We start from the raw sequence: 19850 nt of genomic DNA, 5'->3' as shown, positions 1-19850 counted from the left end.
TAAAACATGCCTTAAAATATCAATGGCATAAATATATCTTTAAATGTATGCTTACAAAGTACAAAATAAGTGGCAAATTTGTCAAAAGCAAAGTTTTACTTGTTATTATGATCAATATTAAAACAAATGCAAACTCATAATATGAAAAAGCAAGGACAGCAGATCCCTAACAGTGAGGGGAGTGTCTTTGTCATCCCTATACCAGGGTAAATATCAAGAATCAATCATCTCATACCTATAGGCTCATGAAGAAAACAAAAATCAGTCATTGCACTCTTTCTCCCTCAGCCAAGATAAACTCTCAGAATCATTTTTTTAAATAATACTTCAGGAAGCCAGGTGTGGTGGTTCATGCCTGTAATCCCCGAATTTTGGGAGGTGGAGTTGGGTGGATCACCTGAGCTCAGGAGTTCAAGACCATCCCGGGCAACATGACGAAACTCCATCTTTACAAAAAAATTAAAAAATTAGCAGGGCACGGTGGCTCACACCTGTAATCCCAGCTTCTCAGAATGCTGAGGCATGAGAATCACTTGATTCTGGGAGGGAGAGGCTGCAGTGAGCCAAGATTATTGCCACTACACTCAAGCTTGGGTGACAAGAGTGAGACTCCAACTCAAGAAGAAAAAGAAAAGAGGCCAGGCAAGGTGGCTCACACCTATAATCCCAGCATTCTGGGAGGCTGAGGTGGGTGGATCACTTGAGGTCAGGAGTTGGAGACCAGCCTGGCCAACATAGTGAAAGCAAATCTCTACTAAAAATACAAAAGTTAGCCAGGAGTGGTGGTACACACCTGTAATACCAGCTACTCGGGAGGCTGAGGCAGGAGAATTGCTCCAATACAGGAGGCTGAGGTTGCAGTGAGCCAAAGTCGCGCCACTGCACTCCAGCCTGGGCGACAGAGTGAGACTCCATCTCGGAGAAAAAAAAGAAAAAAGAAAAAAAAAGGATTCCAATAAACTTTTAATTTCAAAGACAAGCTCTATGCTTAAACAATCACTATAAAACTCAATGAATGCAATACAATGGCAAACATAATGGGATATGCTTTTTTCTTCTGAGAAAAGAAAGCATATTCTTTCTTACCAGGGTATACTTTGAAAGTTGACAATGAACATATTCAGGCAATAATAAAAATATTAATAAGACAGAAAAATTCATACCCTTTTCAACGCACACAATATATTCTCTCATTCTCTACTCACTATGATAAGGGAGTAATAGAAGGCATTAAGAGTCTTGAATTTCCTGTCAAGATTCTCGACATTTTTGTAACCAACAACAAAATGAGGAGCAAATGGTTGATTTACAGAATTAGCAAAGACAGCAAACTTAACACTTACTTTTGCAAAGGCTTCAAAAATGTCAAAGGCAGGTGGCAGCTGAGAGGCATCCTGTATTTCTTCTCTCATGAAATGCTGAAATGTCATTACAAGTTGCCTGAGGCCCTCTTTCTTATCTTCAGTCAGTTTGTTAATATCTTTTTTAAAGAGAAAATAAATAGTACAATCTAAAAGTGAACTTTTAAAGGATAATTTTCAAGTGTTCAATGCTGGCTGTTAAACCAGATATTTCCTGCCTTATACCGGATTCTGACAAAGAGCAAATACATACTGTCTTATCTTTTGACAACTAAAAATAATCCTTACGTAAACTCTGTCAAATTTTGTCTGCAATGTAAGATCGAACACCTATCAAAACATAAGTGTGCATGAAAAAGCATTAAATCCAAAATCAGTAAGGCTGTGTGTTACTAGATTTTCTACACCATTCTGTACAAACATATCAACAATTATATGTTCTTAATAAGTCAGTAAATTTAAGCAGACTTTTCCATGAAATAATTTACAACTATGTCATGACTAAACTAATAAATAGTATCACCTCTAAGGCAAAAAGACAGAAAATGAGAACTAAAGAATTCAGATAAAGTTCAAATAGGTTAAATTTTTCACGTGGATAGTACATCATGAAGAGAACAGGGATCATGCACAGCAATTTCACCTTCAAGTTATCTGAGTTGAATAAACAAGATAAAAGAGCACAGTACAGTGGCTCACACCTGTAATCCCATCACTTTAGGAGGCTAAGCCAGGCAAATCACTTGAGGTCAGGAGTTTGAGACCAGCCTGGCCAACATGGTGAAACCTAAAAATACAAAAATTAGCAAGCCGTGGTGGTACGTGCCTACAATCCCAGCTACTCAGGAGGCTGAGGCAGGAGAATCACTTGAACCTGGGAGGTGGAGGTTGCAGTGAGCCAAGCTCGCACCACCGTAATCCAGCCTGGGCAAAAGGAGAGACTCTGTCTCAAAAAAACAAAGACAAAAAACAAGTTATGATGCTGCATCAACCCAAACAGAAGGAGATGGCTTTAAAACAAAAGAAGAAAAAAAGAGAAACTTCTCAAGCCAATACCATGCCCTTTAAATATCATTTTCAATTATACCACGAATGGGGTATTAAGGCTAAAAGTATACAAGTTCATTAACAACATTTGAGAGTATTACACTTAAGGTCATGTGTATGACACTATTACTAAGTAGGGCTAATGTGAAGAGTAAAACCCATGGTAACAAACATTAATTATCTAACAGTAATATAACAAGAAATTATGAATACTTTGCTGTCTTATAAAACTTGAAAAGACACATTAAGCTGAGCTATAGAGTAATTCTGTGGCTTATGTCCATGTGTATTCTTTAAATAACTTACTCAACAGAATAATTAACCCAATGATTTCTTATATAGCAATTTATAATCATGGGAACTTAGGATCCCACAACTTTATATAAATCTATACTAGATCATCTTCTTATTTGTCTGCGTCCAGAAGCATTAAACTGTGCAGCAAATATACTCTATGTGCCCTGGCTAGTTTTGAGTTGAAATCACTTACAACCTCATTGCAAAGGATCTGTGCCCATACAAAGGCAAAATAAAGCCTACCTTGCTTCACACTCAGATATGGCTAGGCTTTTAAGTCATCCCAAAAGGGTGGCTACCAACATGGTAATTTCAGAGAAGAATGATGTCACAGAGACTGAGTTATCTGTACCTTCTACTTTCCTTAATATCTAAAAGATCTGTAACTCTAAAAGCTCTGTGGAATCCCCCTGTGCACTACATCACTCTTCTCTGACATCAAAAAGAAACTGGAACAGGAAATCAAGACAGAGAAGAAGGGAAACAGGGAGGGAAAAAACAAGAAAAATAATTTTGTCAACTGGGCTAATGGTCACAGTACCCCCATCTAACCTGAACATCTCTGTGGTGCTTTAGTAACCCCTATTTTAGGACAAAGCTATCCCAGAAAGCAGTGAAATAAACCAGTGTGACAGTTGTATAGAAAAACAAGTTTTGTTAGGTTTGCAACACATTATAAAGAAACAGAAAAACGAAGTTAAAAATAAACTTGTTTACCGATTCAGCAAATAAATTATAGAAAACTTTTTTAAGATGCTGATAGACAATCACTTACTTGACTCCAGATCATAAAATGAGTAAAGCTTCTCTGATTCTGAAGGTGATCCTTCCATCTGTGAAGAAAAGGGGAAAAACACCAATAACAATTTCAAGTGCTCCAATATATAAACAAATATGTTTGACACCTTTATATATTTAAATGAAAGTCTATTAAAAAGAACATTTCTATATATTCTTTCTATTCATCACTCAAAATAAAAATCTAACTTGTATCTTCACTCAACAGTTTAATCTCCAAATGCAAAACTCTTGTACAAGAAGTTTCCATATTCCTAAAATCCTCTATAAAATTGTATACTGGCCAAAACAGTCAGTAAACAATAGGAAAAGGTGGGGCATGGCAGCTCACACCTATAATCCCAGTACTTTGGCGGGTCCGAGGCAGGCAGATTGCTTGAGCCCAGGAGTTCAAGGCCAGCCTGGGAAACATGGTGAAATCCTATACCTACAAAACATACAAAAATTAGCCAGGCATGGTGGCACAGAGCTGTAGTCCCAGCTACTCGGCAGGCTGAGGAGGAGGGTGAGCTACGATCACGCTACTATACTCCAGCCTTGGTAACAGATCAAGTCCCTGTCTCAATAAAATAAAATTAAAAAAAGGAAGAACAAATCGGGAGCCTGCAATAATTTGAGAAAGATATTCATGCTTAAGACAGGTAAAAAAAATCTGAAAGGCTTCCTCACAGCAGAATTTCACAGAATTTACTGTTTTGCCACTTATGAAAAAGGACCAAAGAAATCACTTCAATGAATTCCATAAAAAAAAGGTAAGTACTCTTCCAATGAATATTAATTATCATCTTCTTTGAAGAGGCAAGTAGAAAATGACATGCTTGCCCTGTGTGTTAGTTCACAAGAGCAAAGTTATAAAGGCAATGTAACAGAGATCACTTCCATCTCATATCGCAAATACAAAACCTTCTCCATCTTTATTCTCACAGGGAGACAGCAGGGTCTTCAAGAGAGACTGTGTATTTCTTCACTGCTACAGATTCTGTGATTGATAGGAAAAGAACACATTTTTTTGTCTTTGGACACTCCCTGGAATAATCTACCTTCTACATTAACATGGGGTTAATTTCAGCCTTAAAGAAGAGTAACAAAGGCATACCTCATGTTATCACACTTCACTTTACAGTGCTTGCAGATATTACACTAAAGGTTTATATCATCAAACAAGTCTATCAATGCCATTTTTCTAACATGTGCTCAATTTGTGTCTATGTATGACATTTTGGAATTCTCACAATATTTCAAACTTTTTGTTATTATTATATCTGTTACTGTGACCTATGATCAGTGATCTTTAATGTTCCTACTGTAATTCTTTTGGAGTACCACAAACTATCCCTGTATAAGACCAAAAACTTAATAAATGTTGTGTGTATTCTCACTGCTCCACGAACCAGCTATTCCCACTGACTGTCTATTCTCCTATCTCCTGCCTCTCCTCAGGCCTCTGTATTCTCTGAGACACAACAATATTCAAATTAGGCCAATTAATAACTTTACAATGGCCTATATGTGTTCAAGTGAAAGGAAGGGTTGCACATCTCTCATTTTAAATCAAAAGCTAGAAATGGGTATGCTTAGTGAAAAAGTACTGGAAGTTGATATAGATGATAAGGCAGGCCTCTTGCACCAAACAGACAAGTGGTCAATACAAGGAAAAGTTCTTAAAGAAAATGAAAAGAGCTAATCCCATGAACACATGCTGATACAAAGAAAGTCTGAGTTGTCTGGACTGAAGATCAAAACAGCCATAATATTCCCTTGAGCCAAAGCCTAATCCAGAGGAAAGTCCTAACTTACTTCAATTCTATGAAGGCTGAGAGAGGTGAGCAAATTGCACAAGTAAAGTTGGAAGTTAACAGAGGTTGGTTCACAAGGTTTAAGGAAAGAAGCCATCTCCATTACATAAAAGCGCAAGGTAGCAGAGTATGGTGGCTCATGCCCATAATCCCAGCACTCTGGGAGGCCAAGGCGGGCAGTTTACCTGAGGTCAGGAATTCAAGAGCAGCTTGGCCAACATGGTTAAACCTCATCTCTACTAAAAGTACGAAAAATTAGCCAGGCAGGTGGTGGGTGCCCGTAGTGCCAGCTATTGGGAGGCTGAGGCAGGACAATTGCTTGAGCCTGGGAGGCAGAGGTTGCAGTTAGCCAAGATCATATCACTGCACTCCAGCCTGGGAGACAGAGTGTGAGACTCCATCTCAAAAAATAAATAAATAAATCTAAAAAAGCACAAGGTAAAGTAGCAAGTGCTGATGCAGAAGCTACAGCAAATGATCCAGAAGATCTAACTAAAATAATTGAATTTCGCTACACTAAACAACAGATTTCTACTGTAGATGAAACTGCCTTATTTTGGAAGAAGATGTCATTTAGGACTTTCATAGCTAGAAAGAAGTCAATGCCTGGCTTTAAAGAACAAGTTGACGGTTTTTTTCAGGGACTAATGCAGCTGGTGACTTTAAGTGCTCATTTACCATTCCTAAAATGCTAGGAATTTACTGATGTCCTTACTAATTGTGGTAAATCTACTCTGCCTATGCTCTAGCAATGGAACAACGAAGTGTAGATGACAGCACATCTGTTACAGCATGGTTTACTGAGCATTTCAAGTCCACTGTTGGGACCTATTGCTCAGTAAAAAAAATTTCTTTTAAAATGTTACTGCTCATGAATCAAGAAATAATTTTGACTTTCAAGTCTTATTTTAAAACTATATTCCACAAGGTTATAGCTGCCACAAATACTGATTCCCCTCCTGGATCTGGACAAAGTAAATTTTAAAAACCTTCTGTAAATGATTCACCATTCTAAATGCCATCAAGAATATTTGCAAATCATGGGAGGTCAAAACATCAACATTAATAGCAGTTCAGAAGAAGTTGATTCCAACCTTCATGGATACCTCTGAGGAGTTTAAGACTTCAGCAGACAAAGTAACTGTAGATATAACGGAAAGAACAAAGGAACTGGAATCAAGAAGAAAACCTAGGAAATATGCTTCTACACCTCGGCCTTGGGAAAGAATTATGACTAAGTCCTCAAAAGCAACTGCAACAACAACAAAAAATTGACAAGCAGGATCTAATTAAAGAGCTCCTGCACAGCAAAAGAAATTTACAATGGAGTAAACAGACAACTTACAGGATCAAAGAAAATATTCGCAAACTATGCATCCAACAAAGGTCTAATATTCAGAATCTATAAGCAACTTAAGCAATTCATCAAGTAAAAAACAAACATCCTCATTAAAAATGGACAAAGGGCCACCACAGGAGCTCACACCTATATAATCTCAGCACTACGGGAGACCAAGGTGGGAGAATTTCTGGAGCCCAGGAGTTTGACACCAGCCTGGGAAAGACAACGAAACTTCGTCTTTCCAGAACAAAAGAAAAAACGCAAAAACTAGCTGGGCGTGGCGGTGTGCACCTATGGTCCCAGCTACTCAAAAAGCTGAGATAGGAGAATTGCTTGAGCCCCACAGGTTGAGGCTGCAGTGAGCAATGATCATGCCACTACACTCCAGCCTGGGGCAACAGAGTGAGACCCCATCTCAAAAAGTAAAAATAAAAAGTGGGCAAAGGACAAAGACACTTGTCAAAGACGATATACAAGTGGCCAAAAAACATAGGAAAAATGCTCTGTGTTACTAATTATCAGAGAAATGTAAATCAAAACCACAATGAGATACCATCTCATACCAGTCAGAGTGGCTATGAACAAAAAGTCAAAAATAACACATGCTGGCGAGGGAAGAAAGGGGAATGCTTATCTACTGTTGGTGGGAATGTAATCTAGTTCAATCACTGTGGAAAGCAGTTTGGAGATTTCTCAAAGAACTTAAAACAGAGTTACCATTCAACCTAGCAATCCCATTATTGGGTATATACTCAAAGGAAAATAAATCGTTCTACCAAAAACATACACGTACTCATACATTCATTGCAGTGCTATTCACAATAGCAAAGGCATAGACTCAATCAAGGTGCCCATCAACAGTAAAATGGACAGAGAAAATGTGATATATAAACACTGTGAAATACTACACAACCATTAAAGAGTGAAAACATGTATTTTGGAGCAACATCAATGCAGGTGGAGGGCATTATCCTACGTGAATTAACACAGAAACAGAAAACCAAATACCCCAGGTTTTCACTTATAACTGAGAGCTAAATATTGGGTGGATATGGACACAAGGATGGGAATAACAGACACTGGAGAATACAAGAGGGAGGCAAGAAGCAGGGAGAGGGGCAAGGGATGAAAAACTAGCTACTGAGTACCATGCTCACTAACTCAGTGATGGGATTCATCATACCCCAAACCTCAGTATCATGCAATATATTCATGTAACAAATCTGCACATGTACCCCCGAATCTAAAATAAAAGCTGAAACTTTTTTTAAAAGAGAGAACTAAAATTAGAAGTAGAGCCTGAAGTGACTGATTTACTGCAATCTCATAATAAAACTTCGAAAGATGAGGAGTTGCTTCTTATGAATGAACAAAGAAAGTAATTTCTTGAGATGGAATCTTCTCCTAGTGAAGATGCTGTGAGGCATCACATTATAGTGAAATCATTTGTGAAAAGAAGAGCCAATCGATGTGGCAAATTCTATTGTTGTCTTATTTTAAGATATTGCCACAGCCAGCCCGAACTTCCACAACCACCACCTTGATCAGTCAGCAGCCATCAACATCCAGCAGCAAAAGAGTATGATGCACCAAAGGCTCCAACGATCCTTAGCACTTTTAGAAAAGTATTTTTTAATTAAGATACATACATTGTTTGGGTTGGCATAATGCTATTCCACATTTAATAGACTACAGTGTAATGTAAACATAACTTTTATGCTTACTGGGAAGCCAAAATTTTTGTGAGACTCACTTTATTGCAAAAATTTGTGAGACTAGCCGGGTGCGGTGGCTCATGCCTATAATCCCAGCACTTTGGGAGGCGGAGGCGGGTGGATCACGAGGTCAAGAGATTGAGACCATCCTGGTCAACATGGTGAAACCCCATCTCTACTAAAAATACAAAAATTAGCTGGGCATGGTGGCGCGTGCCTGTAGTCCCAGCTACTCGGGAGGCTGAGGCAGGAGAACTGCTTGAATCCAGGAGGCAGAGGTTGCGGTGAGCCAAGATAGCACCATTGCACTGCAGCCTGGGTAACAAGAGCGAAAGTCAGTCTCAAAAAAAAAAAAAAAATTTGTGAGACTCATTTTATTGCAATATTCACTTTATTGTGGTGGTCTGAAACTGAACCTGCAGTCTCTCTGAGGTATACCTGAAAATGCAACTGCATATGCTTATTTAACTAAAACCCTGGCACATTTCATGAGTTTTATACTCACAAGTTTGAAGACCACTCTGCCAAGAAGTCGAACGGAGTCTGGAGGATACCTGGGTTTGCAGCTTTTAAGGCATTTGCATTCCCGCTTGTGGTCCGGCCAAGCTTTTTTCTATTAAGACAAGAGTTGGGGGAACATAGGTGACCTAAAATTTAACTTTCATTTATACTGGTTTGAGCACTGAGAGTTGTCAACATTACATTTTAATAGTCCAAATGTAGCTGCACAATAGAAAATAAAACCAACATTCTAACTCTGAAAATAATCCAGGATGAGTCTTTGCCAAGTATGCAATTACTACGCAAGGACATTTTTTTTTTTTTGAGACGGAGTTTCGCTCTTGCTACCCAGGCTGGAGTGCAATGGCGCAATCTCGGCTCACCGCAATCTCCGCCTCCTGGGTTCAGGCAATTCTCCTGCCTCAGCCTCCCCAGCAGCTGGGATTACGGGCACGCACCACCGTGCCCAGCTAATTTTTTGTAATTTTAGTAGAGACGGGGTTTCACCATGTTGAGATGGTCTTGATCTGTTGACCTCGTGATCCACCCGCCTCGGCCTCCCAAAGTGCTGGGATTACAGGCTTGAGCCACCGCGCCCGGCCTACGCAAGGACATTTAAAGCTTGAGCTTCACCTCTGTGCTTTCATTTGTCCCCTGGTTATTACCTGGCTGCTGGGGTTCAAAGAAAGAACCATTATAGCTTACTTAATAAGTATAAGATGATTTTTTAACTGATTAAATAGGATTCAACAAGTCATTTTGAATACAAAAAGAAAATCACTCCAAATTAGAAAATAAAACGCATGGTTCAGAAGATTCAAAATAGGGATGACAGCCTTCTGAATTTCTGTGCTGCTACAGAAGTATCAGGAGGGCTAACTCACCCCCAAATATAAAACCTTCTTGTTTTTAAAAGCAACGTAAAAAGACTTATTAGCTAAAACCATTAAATGCCCAGTTTGTCCTGGACGTGTCTGAGTTTATATCTGTGTCCTGGCTTAAATATTAATAGAGCCCCTTTTCACTCTGAAAAGTTCTGGTTTCAATGACAAATTGCATGGTCACCTATGCCACAATCCTAGCCATATGCTGGTGCGGCTGAAGAGACCACTGAGTCAGTTGTCAATCTAAGGATGAATGGACTAAAGGGAAGGACACTATCCCTGAGCCTTGGATCAGAAAGGCTACAGCTCCTTTCTCATGGAATCACTTTTATATGGAAATAAAATCCAGAGCATCTAATATTTAGCCTGGGAAGTAGGAGGAGCCTCAATCAATGTCTCTTGGGTTATATTCTGAAAACTGGAATTTCCATTACTAAAATGCCTGATACCCTATTCAATCTTATTTCAAAAATGATAAATCTGCTTCCCACCTCCTGGGTCTGTAAAATCCTCCTTATAGGGACTGCTCTCATTTCCACGTGCAGCAGAAACATATAGCACAACCAGAAATTTCAAAAGAGCTGCAGCTACTTCAAAACTATGACTTAGATTCAAAGTCAAGCCAACATTTTGCTCAGAAAGACTATCCATGTCAACCTGTTGGGTGACACCTTGGTCTGTCTTCTATTTCTTAGTAACCCACGTGGTGTAGACACTGTTTATAACAGGTATGTCACTTCTTCCATCAACTCTACTCATAGTTGCCTCACTTCCACTGTGGCAACCCTCTCAATGTACTGTTCATAACTTTTGTTTTAGTATTTACACTTCACTCACTTCTAAACAAGACTGAGCTGATTCAAAGTAAAGCTGTGTATGAAATAAGACTGCAAAACCAGAAACAGAAAATACTAAAATTATGGAGGGGGTTAAGAGGAAAGCATAATAGAATTTATTTAGCATTCTACAAAGCACTAGACACACGGCTAAGCAAATAACAAAGCATGTTTCATTTGATTTTTATAATAATCCAAATGGTAGGTATTATCCTTCTATTAAAGATAAAGAAAGTAAGGCTCGAAAGCTGATATCTAACTATCAAACTGCCTAAACATAAAAGGGAGAGTAAAAGTTCTTAGCATGCTAAATATGAGAGCTGAATAATTTGTGCATTACATTCATCTGAGTGTTTGTACATTTATTTGAGTCGCCTTATAAACAAGGCAAAAAAGAAGGAATAATGGTTTATACAATTCTCAATCGACAGAAAGGAAAAACATATAGTTTTATCAAGTATTAAATCACAGGAGGGATTTATTCCAAGAACACTAATCAACATACTGAACAATGTCCTTTACAACAGTTTACAATTATAATGGCCTTTTCATATGACTTCTATATCAGTACTCACCAAAAGGCATAATATTAAAATACAACTCAGTGAAGGAAAATGCTTCTGTTGCTCAGGAGGCTAGTCCTGGACTAGCAATTATCAATTACCAGTGTGTGTAAGGTGCCTAAAATATATATGGTACAATTGTCAAACAAGTTTGAAAAACACAGTATCATCCTATGACCCTAGAGATTCAAAATATACTTAGTATCCTAAAAGTTCTAAAAATCTATGCATTAAAGAAATGTGTATAAATTATTAACACGGTTTCTCATGCTTGTTATTGCCACCCATTGGGAAATTGGGTTGGTATTCACTGACTCAAAAATACATACATACATATATATATATATATATATATATATATATATATATATATATACTATACATATATGTATATGTATGTGTGTGTATATATATATTTTTTTTCACCTGGTCTTTGAATACGAGTGGGTTCAACTAAAAAATTTACATTCATTCGCACTCGCAAGAAACAAGAGCACTGAGTTTTTCGGTTCTGTACTGGTATAAGGGAGATCCATACTTTGGCGGAAGTTTTCATTTAATTTTCAAAGTTGAGAAACCTGGCAGATGCTCTCAATGGACAGACGTGCAGGCAGAAACAGATAACACAGTGCCAGTTGGTCTATCAGAAAGCACCTTGGACTCTGTTCAAATGTCTTAGTGTCCAGCTGAACAGGGCTCAAACTCAGCAAAACAAGGCACGGATCATTTGAGGCAAAAGGCCCTAAGAGTAGATTTGAATCATTGCTCATTTTAACTACAAGAGGTCATCCATAACTGCTCTGTTAAAACCTAAAGACTTCAGAAGCTCAGCCTCCTGATAGCTTACCAGGGTGAGTTAACTACAAATGTACACCAGATAATAAACAACTGATTAGTTAGGTGACAGTATTTGGAATTAAACATCCAAATTTTGGAGAATTCCTGTTAAAACAATTCTAGGTCCTTAACATAATTGACATTGAGCCCTTACTTCTCAACAATAACTAGAAATTAGACAAAATGTTTCTTAAACTTATTCTTAGATCACTGCCTGAAAACATACTTATCTTTTCATTTGCTCTAGCAATAAAAATGTTCATTATTTCCATCTAAAAACCAAATCAGCTCATTTAGGTATAAAGAAAGAAAGCAATCATACCACTTAAAATTGGTCTGTAATATAATACCAAGTATCAGCCCAGGCCATTTCTTTTCTAAAACGTTAATTGCTACAATTTATCATTCAGCTTCACCTATCACATCTTACCCTAAGGGTTACAAATATAAGCATACCACAGAAAAGGCTTACAAAGAAATCTTTTAGGCAGCTCCATTTGACTTTGAAGCAAAACGTGGCGATCATACAAAAACAAAAGGCATTATCTTCACTCAACAAACTAACCTTGGTCAAGACCTCAATGACACATTTGTCATATACATTTGCCATCTTCTCAAAAGACAACCTTCTTGATTTACATTTTTTCCTATTTTCTTACATTACTTCCAACACAGGATATAATTAAGATTTTGCTCATAATATTGGCTGTAGTACTTTCTGTTGTCATAGCTGAAAATTAACAATGATGTAAATAAGCATAAAATGGCTTGAGAGACAAAGGAAATTCAAATATAACATTAAGAAGCAAAAACAAAAGGAGACAAGAGTTTTATGCTGGAAAAAAAAGGAAATGACATCTATAACACAATTCTTTCAGTGCACAAATAACTCAAAAAACAACTTCAGAATCCACACATTTCCATAATGTATTTTATAGTATTTATAACAGTTCGCAACATAAACTAATTAACCACACCAGTAGTTCTCAATGGGAGTAACCCCTACCTTGAGGGTTGTTTGAGAAATGTACAGGGGTATTTGTATTTGTCACAATGTTTATGGAATATTACAAGCGCTTAATGAGCAGGAACCAGAGGAGTCAGGCATTCTATGTATGACAGTTCTAGAAAATGACACATTATCCAAATCCAGTGCAACTTTTAAGTGTCCTACCAAATTCTATGAAGGCGAAAACTTGTTAGTAATTATCTGAGCGTAGAGAAATCTTCTTTTACATTTAAAAACAAAGAACTTGTTTTTACATAATCCTAACAGCACTGAATATTGTAGGTAAATCAAGGGAAGACTGTATTTTAAGAACTTTATCTAAATTAGTCAATTAAAGTCATATCACTGAAGGCAACACCACTCAGAGCATCTTCTGACCTGCATCTGTACTTCCCTTCTCACAGTGACCCTACGTATAGGTGCAAATATGTGACTAATGATGTCTTCTAGTCTAATCATACCTCAGCATTTATGTACTAAAATACATATATTTTATCATAGGTTTTAATCTTCTTTTTCCCTATATTCCAATAATGGCATTATATTAATATTTTAAAAATATGTAAGTAGGTATATTGCATTACCTGTATAATTTCATTTCAAAATAGTAGAAAGGGCAATAAACATATTTCTCATAAAAATGGGGAGTTGGGTCTGAAAAGAGTTGAAAAGCCCAGATCTAGAACAACGCAACACAGTTATACATGTCACTAACATACAAAAGAATGTATTTTTAAACACATAGCCTAAGACCCACTCTAAAAATTCTAACATTACCTGTGATATAGAATCAAGTGTCTCACTGCAGGGATACTATGGTTTAAATGTGTATCTCAAAGTTCATGTGCTGGAAACTTAATCCCCAACGCAACATGTTGAGAGGCAGGGTCTTTCAGTAGCACAGTGCTCCTGACGGATTAACGTTAATACTGCAACAGCGGGTTTGCTACAAAAGCTAGTCCGGCCCTGTCTTAGGAGCGCTCTCCCGTCACGTGATGCCTTCCGCCATGTTATGACGCAGCAAAAGGGCTCTTCCGAGATGTAATCCCTCAATCTTGGACTTCCTGGCCTCCAGAAACACTGGTCACATAAACTTCTACTGTTTACAAATTACCCCGTCTGTGGGACTCTGTTATAGCAGCACAAAAGCAGATCAAGTTGACAAGGCCATTCATGTGTAGCTAAAGATGAAAAACCAGTGAGCTAAACTAAATTACAAAGGAGGTCATTATGTATATGAAATAGATGAAACAAAATACAATTCTATAATTATCACTGAACTATTGCTCTACAGAAGTAAATATTTTATAATATTAAGGTGGAAAAAGTGTTTAAAAACAAAACGTAAAAACCATAAAGGAAAAGATATATATATTAACTTGGATAACAATAAGGAAATTTTGCACATCAGGGGGAAGAAAACCAGAAACAAGATTTAAAGGTAATAAACCATTAAAAAAAAACCTAAAATATATATAGACACAATGTTAAATGTCTCCAGTAAACAAAAGGTCTTACAAATAACTTTTGAGTATTTCAAAAAATATAAATAAAGGTAAAGGACATGAATAAGAAATTCATGACTAAAAAAGAAAAACCAACAGACAAGTAATACAAACCATACCAGTGGTCAAAGAAATAGCAGAAACTAGATAACACAGGCATCCCATTAATTTGGCAAAGATGAATAAAACTGACAGTATTTAGAAGCAGCTAGGATTTGGGGAAAAGGCCATTTTCTAGCCTTGTTGGTAGAACTGTAAGTTGCTCTGATCTTTCTGATAGGTATTTGGTAATGAATATCAAAATTTTAATGTGCATATTGTTGACACAGAAATATTATTCATAATCTTTTTTTTAATTAAATGTATAAAGAAATAAATTTAAAAATGTTCCAGCGTAAGCAACATAGGGAAATCCTGTCTCTAGGAAAAAAAAATTTTATTTAATTAGCCTGACATAACAGCATGCACCTGTATTCCCAGCTAAACCGGAGGCTAAGATGGGAGGATCACTCCCAGTTACACAGGAGGCTAAGATGGGAAGTCAAGACTACAGTGAACCGTGATCACACCATTGCAATACAGTCTGTGTGACAGAGTGAGACCCAGGTCTCAGGGAAAAAAAAAAAAAAGAAATGCTTTTAATAGATGATGCTTAAAATACTGAAAGTTAACTTTTCTAGCTTTTCCTAAAACAACTTGCTATTTTTATCCTCCTCTTTATGGCTCTCCATTACCATTTAAATTTTCCACAAGGAGCATGGATTTTATTTTATTTATGAATAAAAACAATATAATTTTATTTTTTAACTGGTAATCAGAAAGTAGTAAATGAGAATCAGGGAGAAGCACTTTTATATAAAATGGACAGCAAAATTGCTGTTTAATAAACACTTGTGCTTCTTAACTTTTTAGTGTTTATTTTGGAAATCTGATTGCAACTCAAAGTGTTATACCAGACGGAGCACAGAAAGTTAACACCAAAACAAAAGTATGCCAAATTGCAGGGTTTATTGCCGGCAACCACGGAGGACTCACGTCTGACCAACCTGTGGCAGAGAAAGAAGCGTGACAAGACCTTTTTATACCCGTAAAACCACCTTGGGAGTGGGGGTGAGGGGCTTCAGACATTCCGAGGGCCAGGGGACTATTTGACATTCTGATTGTCACTTAAGCGGTTCACAGATACTAAGATTAGCATTCATTTACACCTCGTCTGGGTAGGAGTGGGATCCACAGATTTTTAGTTACTTGGAGCCAGGATGGAATTATCTGGGGGTGCTTATTCTGGTTATTACCGGTAAACAAAGGCCAGCAATTCTGGCAGTTACAGATAAGAGAAGGTAAGCAGTTTTACCTCTTTGCATTCTGCAAAGTAAACTAGCAGTTTTACAGAAGCCAAGGTTAGCAGTCATTGTGAGGAGAATGGAAACAGTTTTGTCTTTTATGAAATGGCATTGTTCAGGTTCTAATTCTAGGCCAGCTATATCACAAAAGCGTAATTTAAATGCATTAATTTTTAAATGTTAAAAACAATGTTTCAATGAATTCGTCTGTAATGCTGATGCAATCTTTTTTAATTCAGTAAACTGTTTTATCAGTTTAGCTATAGTCACTTCTGTTCTTCTTAAATGAGTGTAGTACCAATTAGGTACACCTTCCATGAAACAGGTGTTCAATACATATTTTATGATTTATTCTAAAACCAGTACCATTAAGAAGATAGAATTTACTATATATTGTCATTATTTGAAATTAATGCCATCCAAAAGAAGAAATGAAAGCAGACTATCACAATTCTTTCTTTGACCAATAAGAGATGGTCTTAATTACTTGATCATGAAAGGAGTGTATTGATGTTACACCAACAAGAGAAAAATCTATTTATTTCTTTTTTCTTACACAAAATAACATTTGCACTATAATATTTCCCTCTCCTTTTTAGATACAAAGTCACTATTGCTCACTCAAGAATCCATTTAAATGCTGATAAACACTGAGTTTTGGTTGGAGTGGATATCCATTTTAGGGCAGCTCATTATATGGGATAGAGTGTAAGAAGGGTCATCCTGTATTGAACCTAAATTGGGTAACATACATCTCATTCATGACACAAGCTCACCAGGTATTTATGCTATAAGAAAATTAGATTCAAAAATCTGTAAGCAGTCTTCCAACGATAAAATTCTATGATTTTGTAATATCCATTCCTAACAAATATCTGAATTATGTCAACAAATTTAAAACCTGCTTGGCTTACAATCACTGAAAATTTGCAACACTGTTTTTCTCAGATATTTGGTCATTAAGGATGAAGAAGCTGTCTTTAGAAATATAAAAAAGAAAAAGAATTTTTTGAGCCCCCTTATTCAAGTTTCATATAACTACCATTAACTAAACATCTTCTATGTGAAATATCACAATGATTTTTTTCCTACATATTCATGACTCAATCCACTCACAAACAATCATCTACAGAGGTTTCCTACAGGCAAAACTTAGGATAGTTGAGCTGCCATGCAACTCGCAAGAAAAGATACTCAAGTTTTCCATTCACATCTAGTCTGCTTGACAGCAAATAATACCTCCTCCTTGATCCCTGAAATGTAGTCCAATATTGAATTACAGATTGTCAGATGCATGCAGATCTGAAAAGCTGGAATCTTAGAAAAGAAAACTGGAAGGCTAAGAAGGTTGTCTAACAGCTACAGTTGACTGACAGGTATTAAGATCTTGCAAAAAATCTCTTTAGAGCACACTAGAGATTAGTGATAGACATTAGACATCACTTTAAAAGCTTACTGAATGTTTTATCAAATGTAGAGCAAGAGCATCTTCTCACAAGTCTTAATCAAATTAGATGAATAGGGCCGAATATAAAGAAGGAACATGACACGAAAATGGTCTTAGGGCATAAAGTTGACAAGAAGAAAAACAAACAAACAAGAATAAATAATTATTTCTTAGGAAAATGGGAATTAGGGTCTCCTGTTAAGTGAGGAGCCTATAATACGAGACAATAATAACAATCGTGGCCCAAAAGCAAGTCAATCATCATCTAGTGCAAGTTTCCAAAAATATATGGCCCACAGGTAAAATTCATTCTACATTTTTACATTCATGTAAAATTCAAATTCATATACATTCTAATTCATGCTACATTTTTAGTAAAATTGAACACTACAGGAATATAGCCACATTCATTAGTTACATTCATTCATTTCATGCTACATCAGAGTTGAACATGTATGACAAAAATCTATGGCCCACAAAGCCCAGAATATTTACTGGACAGTTCTTTACAGAAAAAGTTAGCCAATCCTTGATCTAATGAGAGATCATTGAAGATGAAATGACTTAATTGATAGTTTGGTTGGAGAGCAAAATAAATCATGCACTTCCACAGATTTCCAATCTTATTTGGAAAAAAAAATCTATGCTAGATTAATCAAAATACCAGCACCAGCTTCTAGCTGAATATGGTAGGTGAGACACATGTATTTTATTTCCTCAATACAAGTAATTATCAATTTTTTTACTCCCGAAGTAAATGGAACAGCCATCAGTGGATGAGTGGTGAGAAGGGGTGTGGTTGGCCTCATCTGAGAGTAAAAAAGTGGTGCTAAGAGACAGGCTGCAGAAACAGGGTCAAAGAGGCCTCCTGTGGGGACAGTCCCATCAGAGCCATGTCTGAGAGGGAAGTCATCCTGCCAAGCAGAACTCTGGCAAGGATCTATTGAATCAGAGACTGTACATTTGGAGAATGGAATTGAAAAATAGACATCAAAGAGAAAATTAACCAAAAGTCTGGATACCAGAGCCTCAAAACACCTCTTCCCCACTGTTGGCTTGATTTTGAGTAAGCAATAGAAGGTTAATGTACAGTCTTACTGAATTTGATACTAACATTATTATCACTGCAGCCTCCCATTTGGTCTTCCTACCCTGACTCTTACCCTTCTAGAATGGCTTCTTCAAACAACAGTCTAATTCTTTGAGTGGCTTAAAAAATGTGATCACTGTATTAGAAAAAGAAATAAAATCAATGCACACTTAATGGCTCTGTGGTGACCAGTATTTCAAACTACTTACCTGAAATATAATTTACATTATTAAATTATATTTAGGTTGGTACAAAACTAACTGCAGATTTTGCCATTAAAAGTACTGTCAAAAACCACAATTACTTATGATAAACCGTATCCGTTTTAACAGTATAGTTTGGTAAGTTTTTGTTTTTTTGAGAGGAGGTCTCACTGTGTTGCCCAGGCTGGTCTCTAACTCATGAGTTCAAACAATCCTCCCACCTCAGCCTCCCAAGGTGCTAGGATTATATGCACATGCCATTACACCCAGCTCTAATAAGTTTTGACATATATATATCTCTCCAAATAGCCAACACCAAAATTAAGCTATAGACATTACTACCACCCAGAAGCTCCTTTGTGCCCCTGATATTCAAGTCCTCCAACCCAAGCAACTCAGTGGTCTCATCTCCGTAATTATCAGATGAGTTTTGTCTGGTCCAGAACAGTATTACTTCTTTCCGTCTGGCTTCATTCTCTCAATACAGTGTTTTGAGATTCACTAATGTTGCACATGCATCAGTAGTTTCTTCCTGTTTTTTTGAGACAGAGTTTTGCCCTTATTGCCCAGGCTGGAGTGCAACAGTGAGATCTCGGCTCACCACAACCTCCGCCTCCCAGGTTCAAGCAATTCTCCTGCTTTACTTCCCTTAGTAGCTGGGACTACAGGTGCACCCACCATAACCAGCTCATTTTTGTATTTTTAGTAGCGATAAGGTTTCACCATGTTGACCAGGATGGTCTTATTCTCTTGACCTCATGATCCACCTGCCTTGGCCTCCCAAAGTGCTGGGATTACAGGCATACACCCAGCCAGTAGTTTGTTCCTTTTAATGAACAAGTAATAGTATAGTATGCATCTATTTATTCATTTATCTGTGGATGACTATTTGACTTGTTTCCAGATTTGGAACTTTGAACATTCACATACAAGTTGTTTTTGCAGACATACGTTTTCATAAGTCTTAGGTAAATAAGAATAGAATTGCTGAGTCACATGGTAAGTACGCCTTTAACATTAACACAACCTGCTAAACTTTCCCAAAGCATTATAACACTTTACATTCCCACCACCAGTGAACAAGAGTCCCAGTTGATCTATCACCTTGGCAGCACTTGACAAGGTCACTCCTTTCAATTTTAGTCTTTCTAGTGGGTGTTTAGTAATATCTCATTATAGTTTTAATTTTCCTTTCTCTGATGACCAGTGATGTTGAGTATCTTTTAATGTATATCTTCTTAAAGTGTCTATTCGAATCTTTTACCTGTTTTACTGG

At 37.1% G+C, this 19850-nt stretch overlaps 1 protein-coding gene across 12 annotated transcripts in view; it reads right to left on the bottom strand.

Annotated features, from left to right (window-relative positions):
- Positions 1-19850, bottom strand: part of SMYD3 (SET and MYND domain containing 3) — an 839170-nt gene that overhangs the window by 652429 nt on the left and 166891 nt on the right. For 7 of the 12 annotated variants that reach the window (XR_008477979.2, XM_054248251.2, XM_078357184.1 and 4 more), the window contains 3 exons: positions 8862-8969; positions 3481-3538; positions 1344-1480 (listed from right to left, as the gene is read on the bottom strand). The exons of 2 other annotated variants lie outside the window; for them this stretch is intronic. Coding sequence is in view for 9 of the 10 variants with exons in the window: in XM_054248251.2 (XP_054104226.1) it covers positions 1344-1480; positions 3481-3538; positions 8862-8969 (303 nt within the window). In the remaining variant the exon portion in view is untranslated. Of the gene's footprint in view, positions 1-1343; positions 1481-3480; positions 3539-8861; positions 8970-12542; positions 12678-19850 lie in introns of those variants that run through there. 3 more of the 12 variants (XM_078357180.1, XM_078357181.1, XM_017966681.4) reach the window with 2 other exon arrangements.

Source organism: Callithrix jacchus, chromosome 19 (assembly GCF_049354715.1).
Source record: "Callithrix jacchus isolate 240 chromosome 19, calJac240_pri, whole genome shotgun sequence".
NCBI classification, from domain to species: domain Eukaryota; kingdom Metazoa; phylum Chordata; class Mammalia; order Primates; family Cebidae; genus Callithrix; species Callithrix jacchus.
Note: the sequence above shows the minus strand (reverse complement) of the source record. Positions and strands in the feature narration are given on the sequence as shown.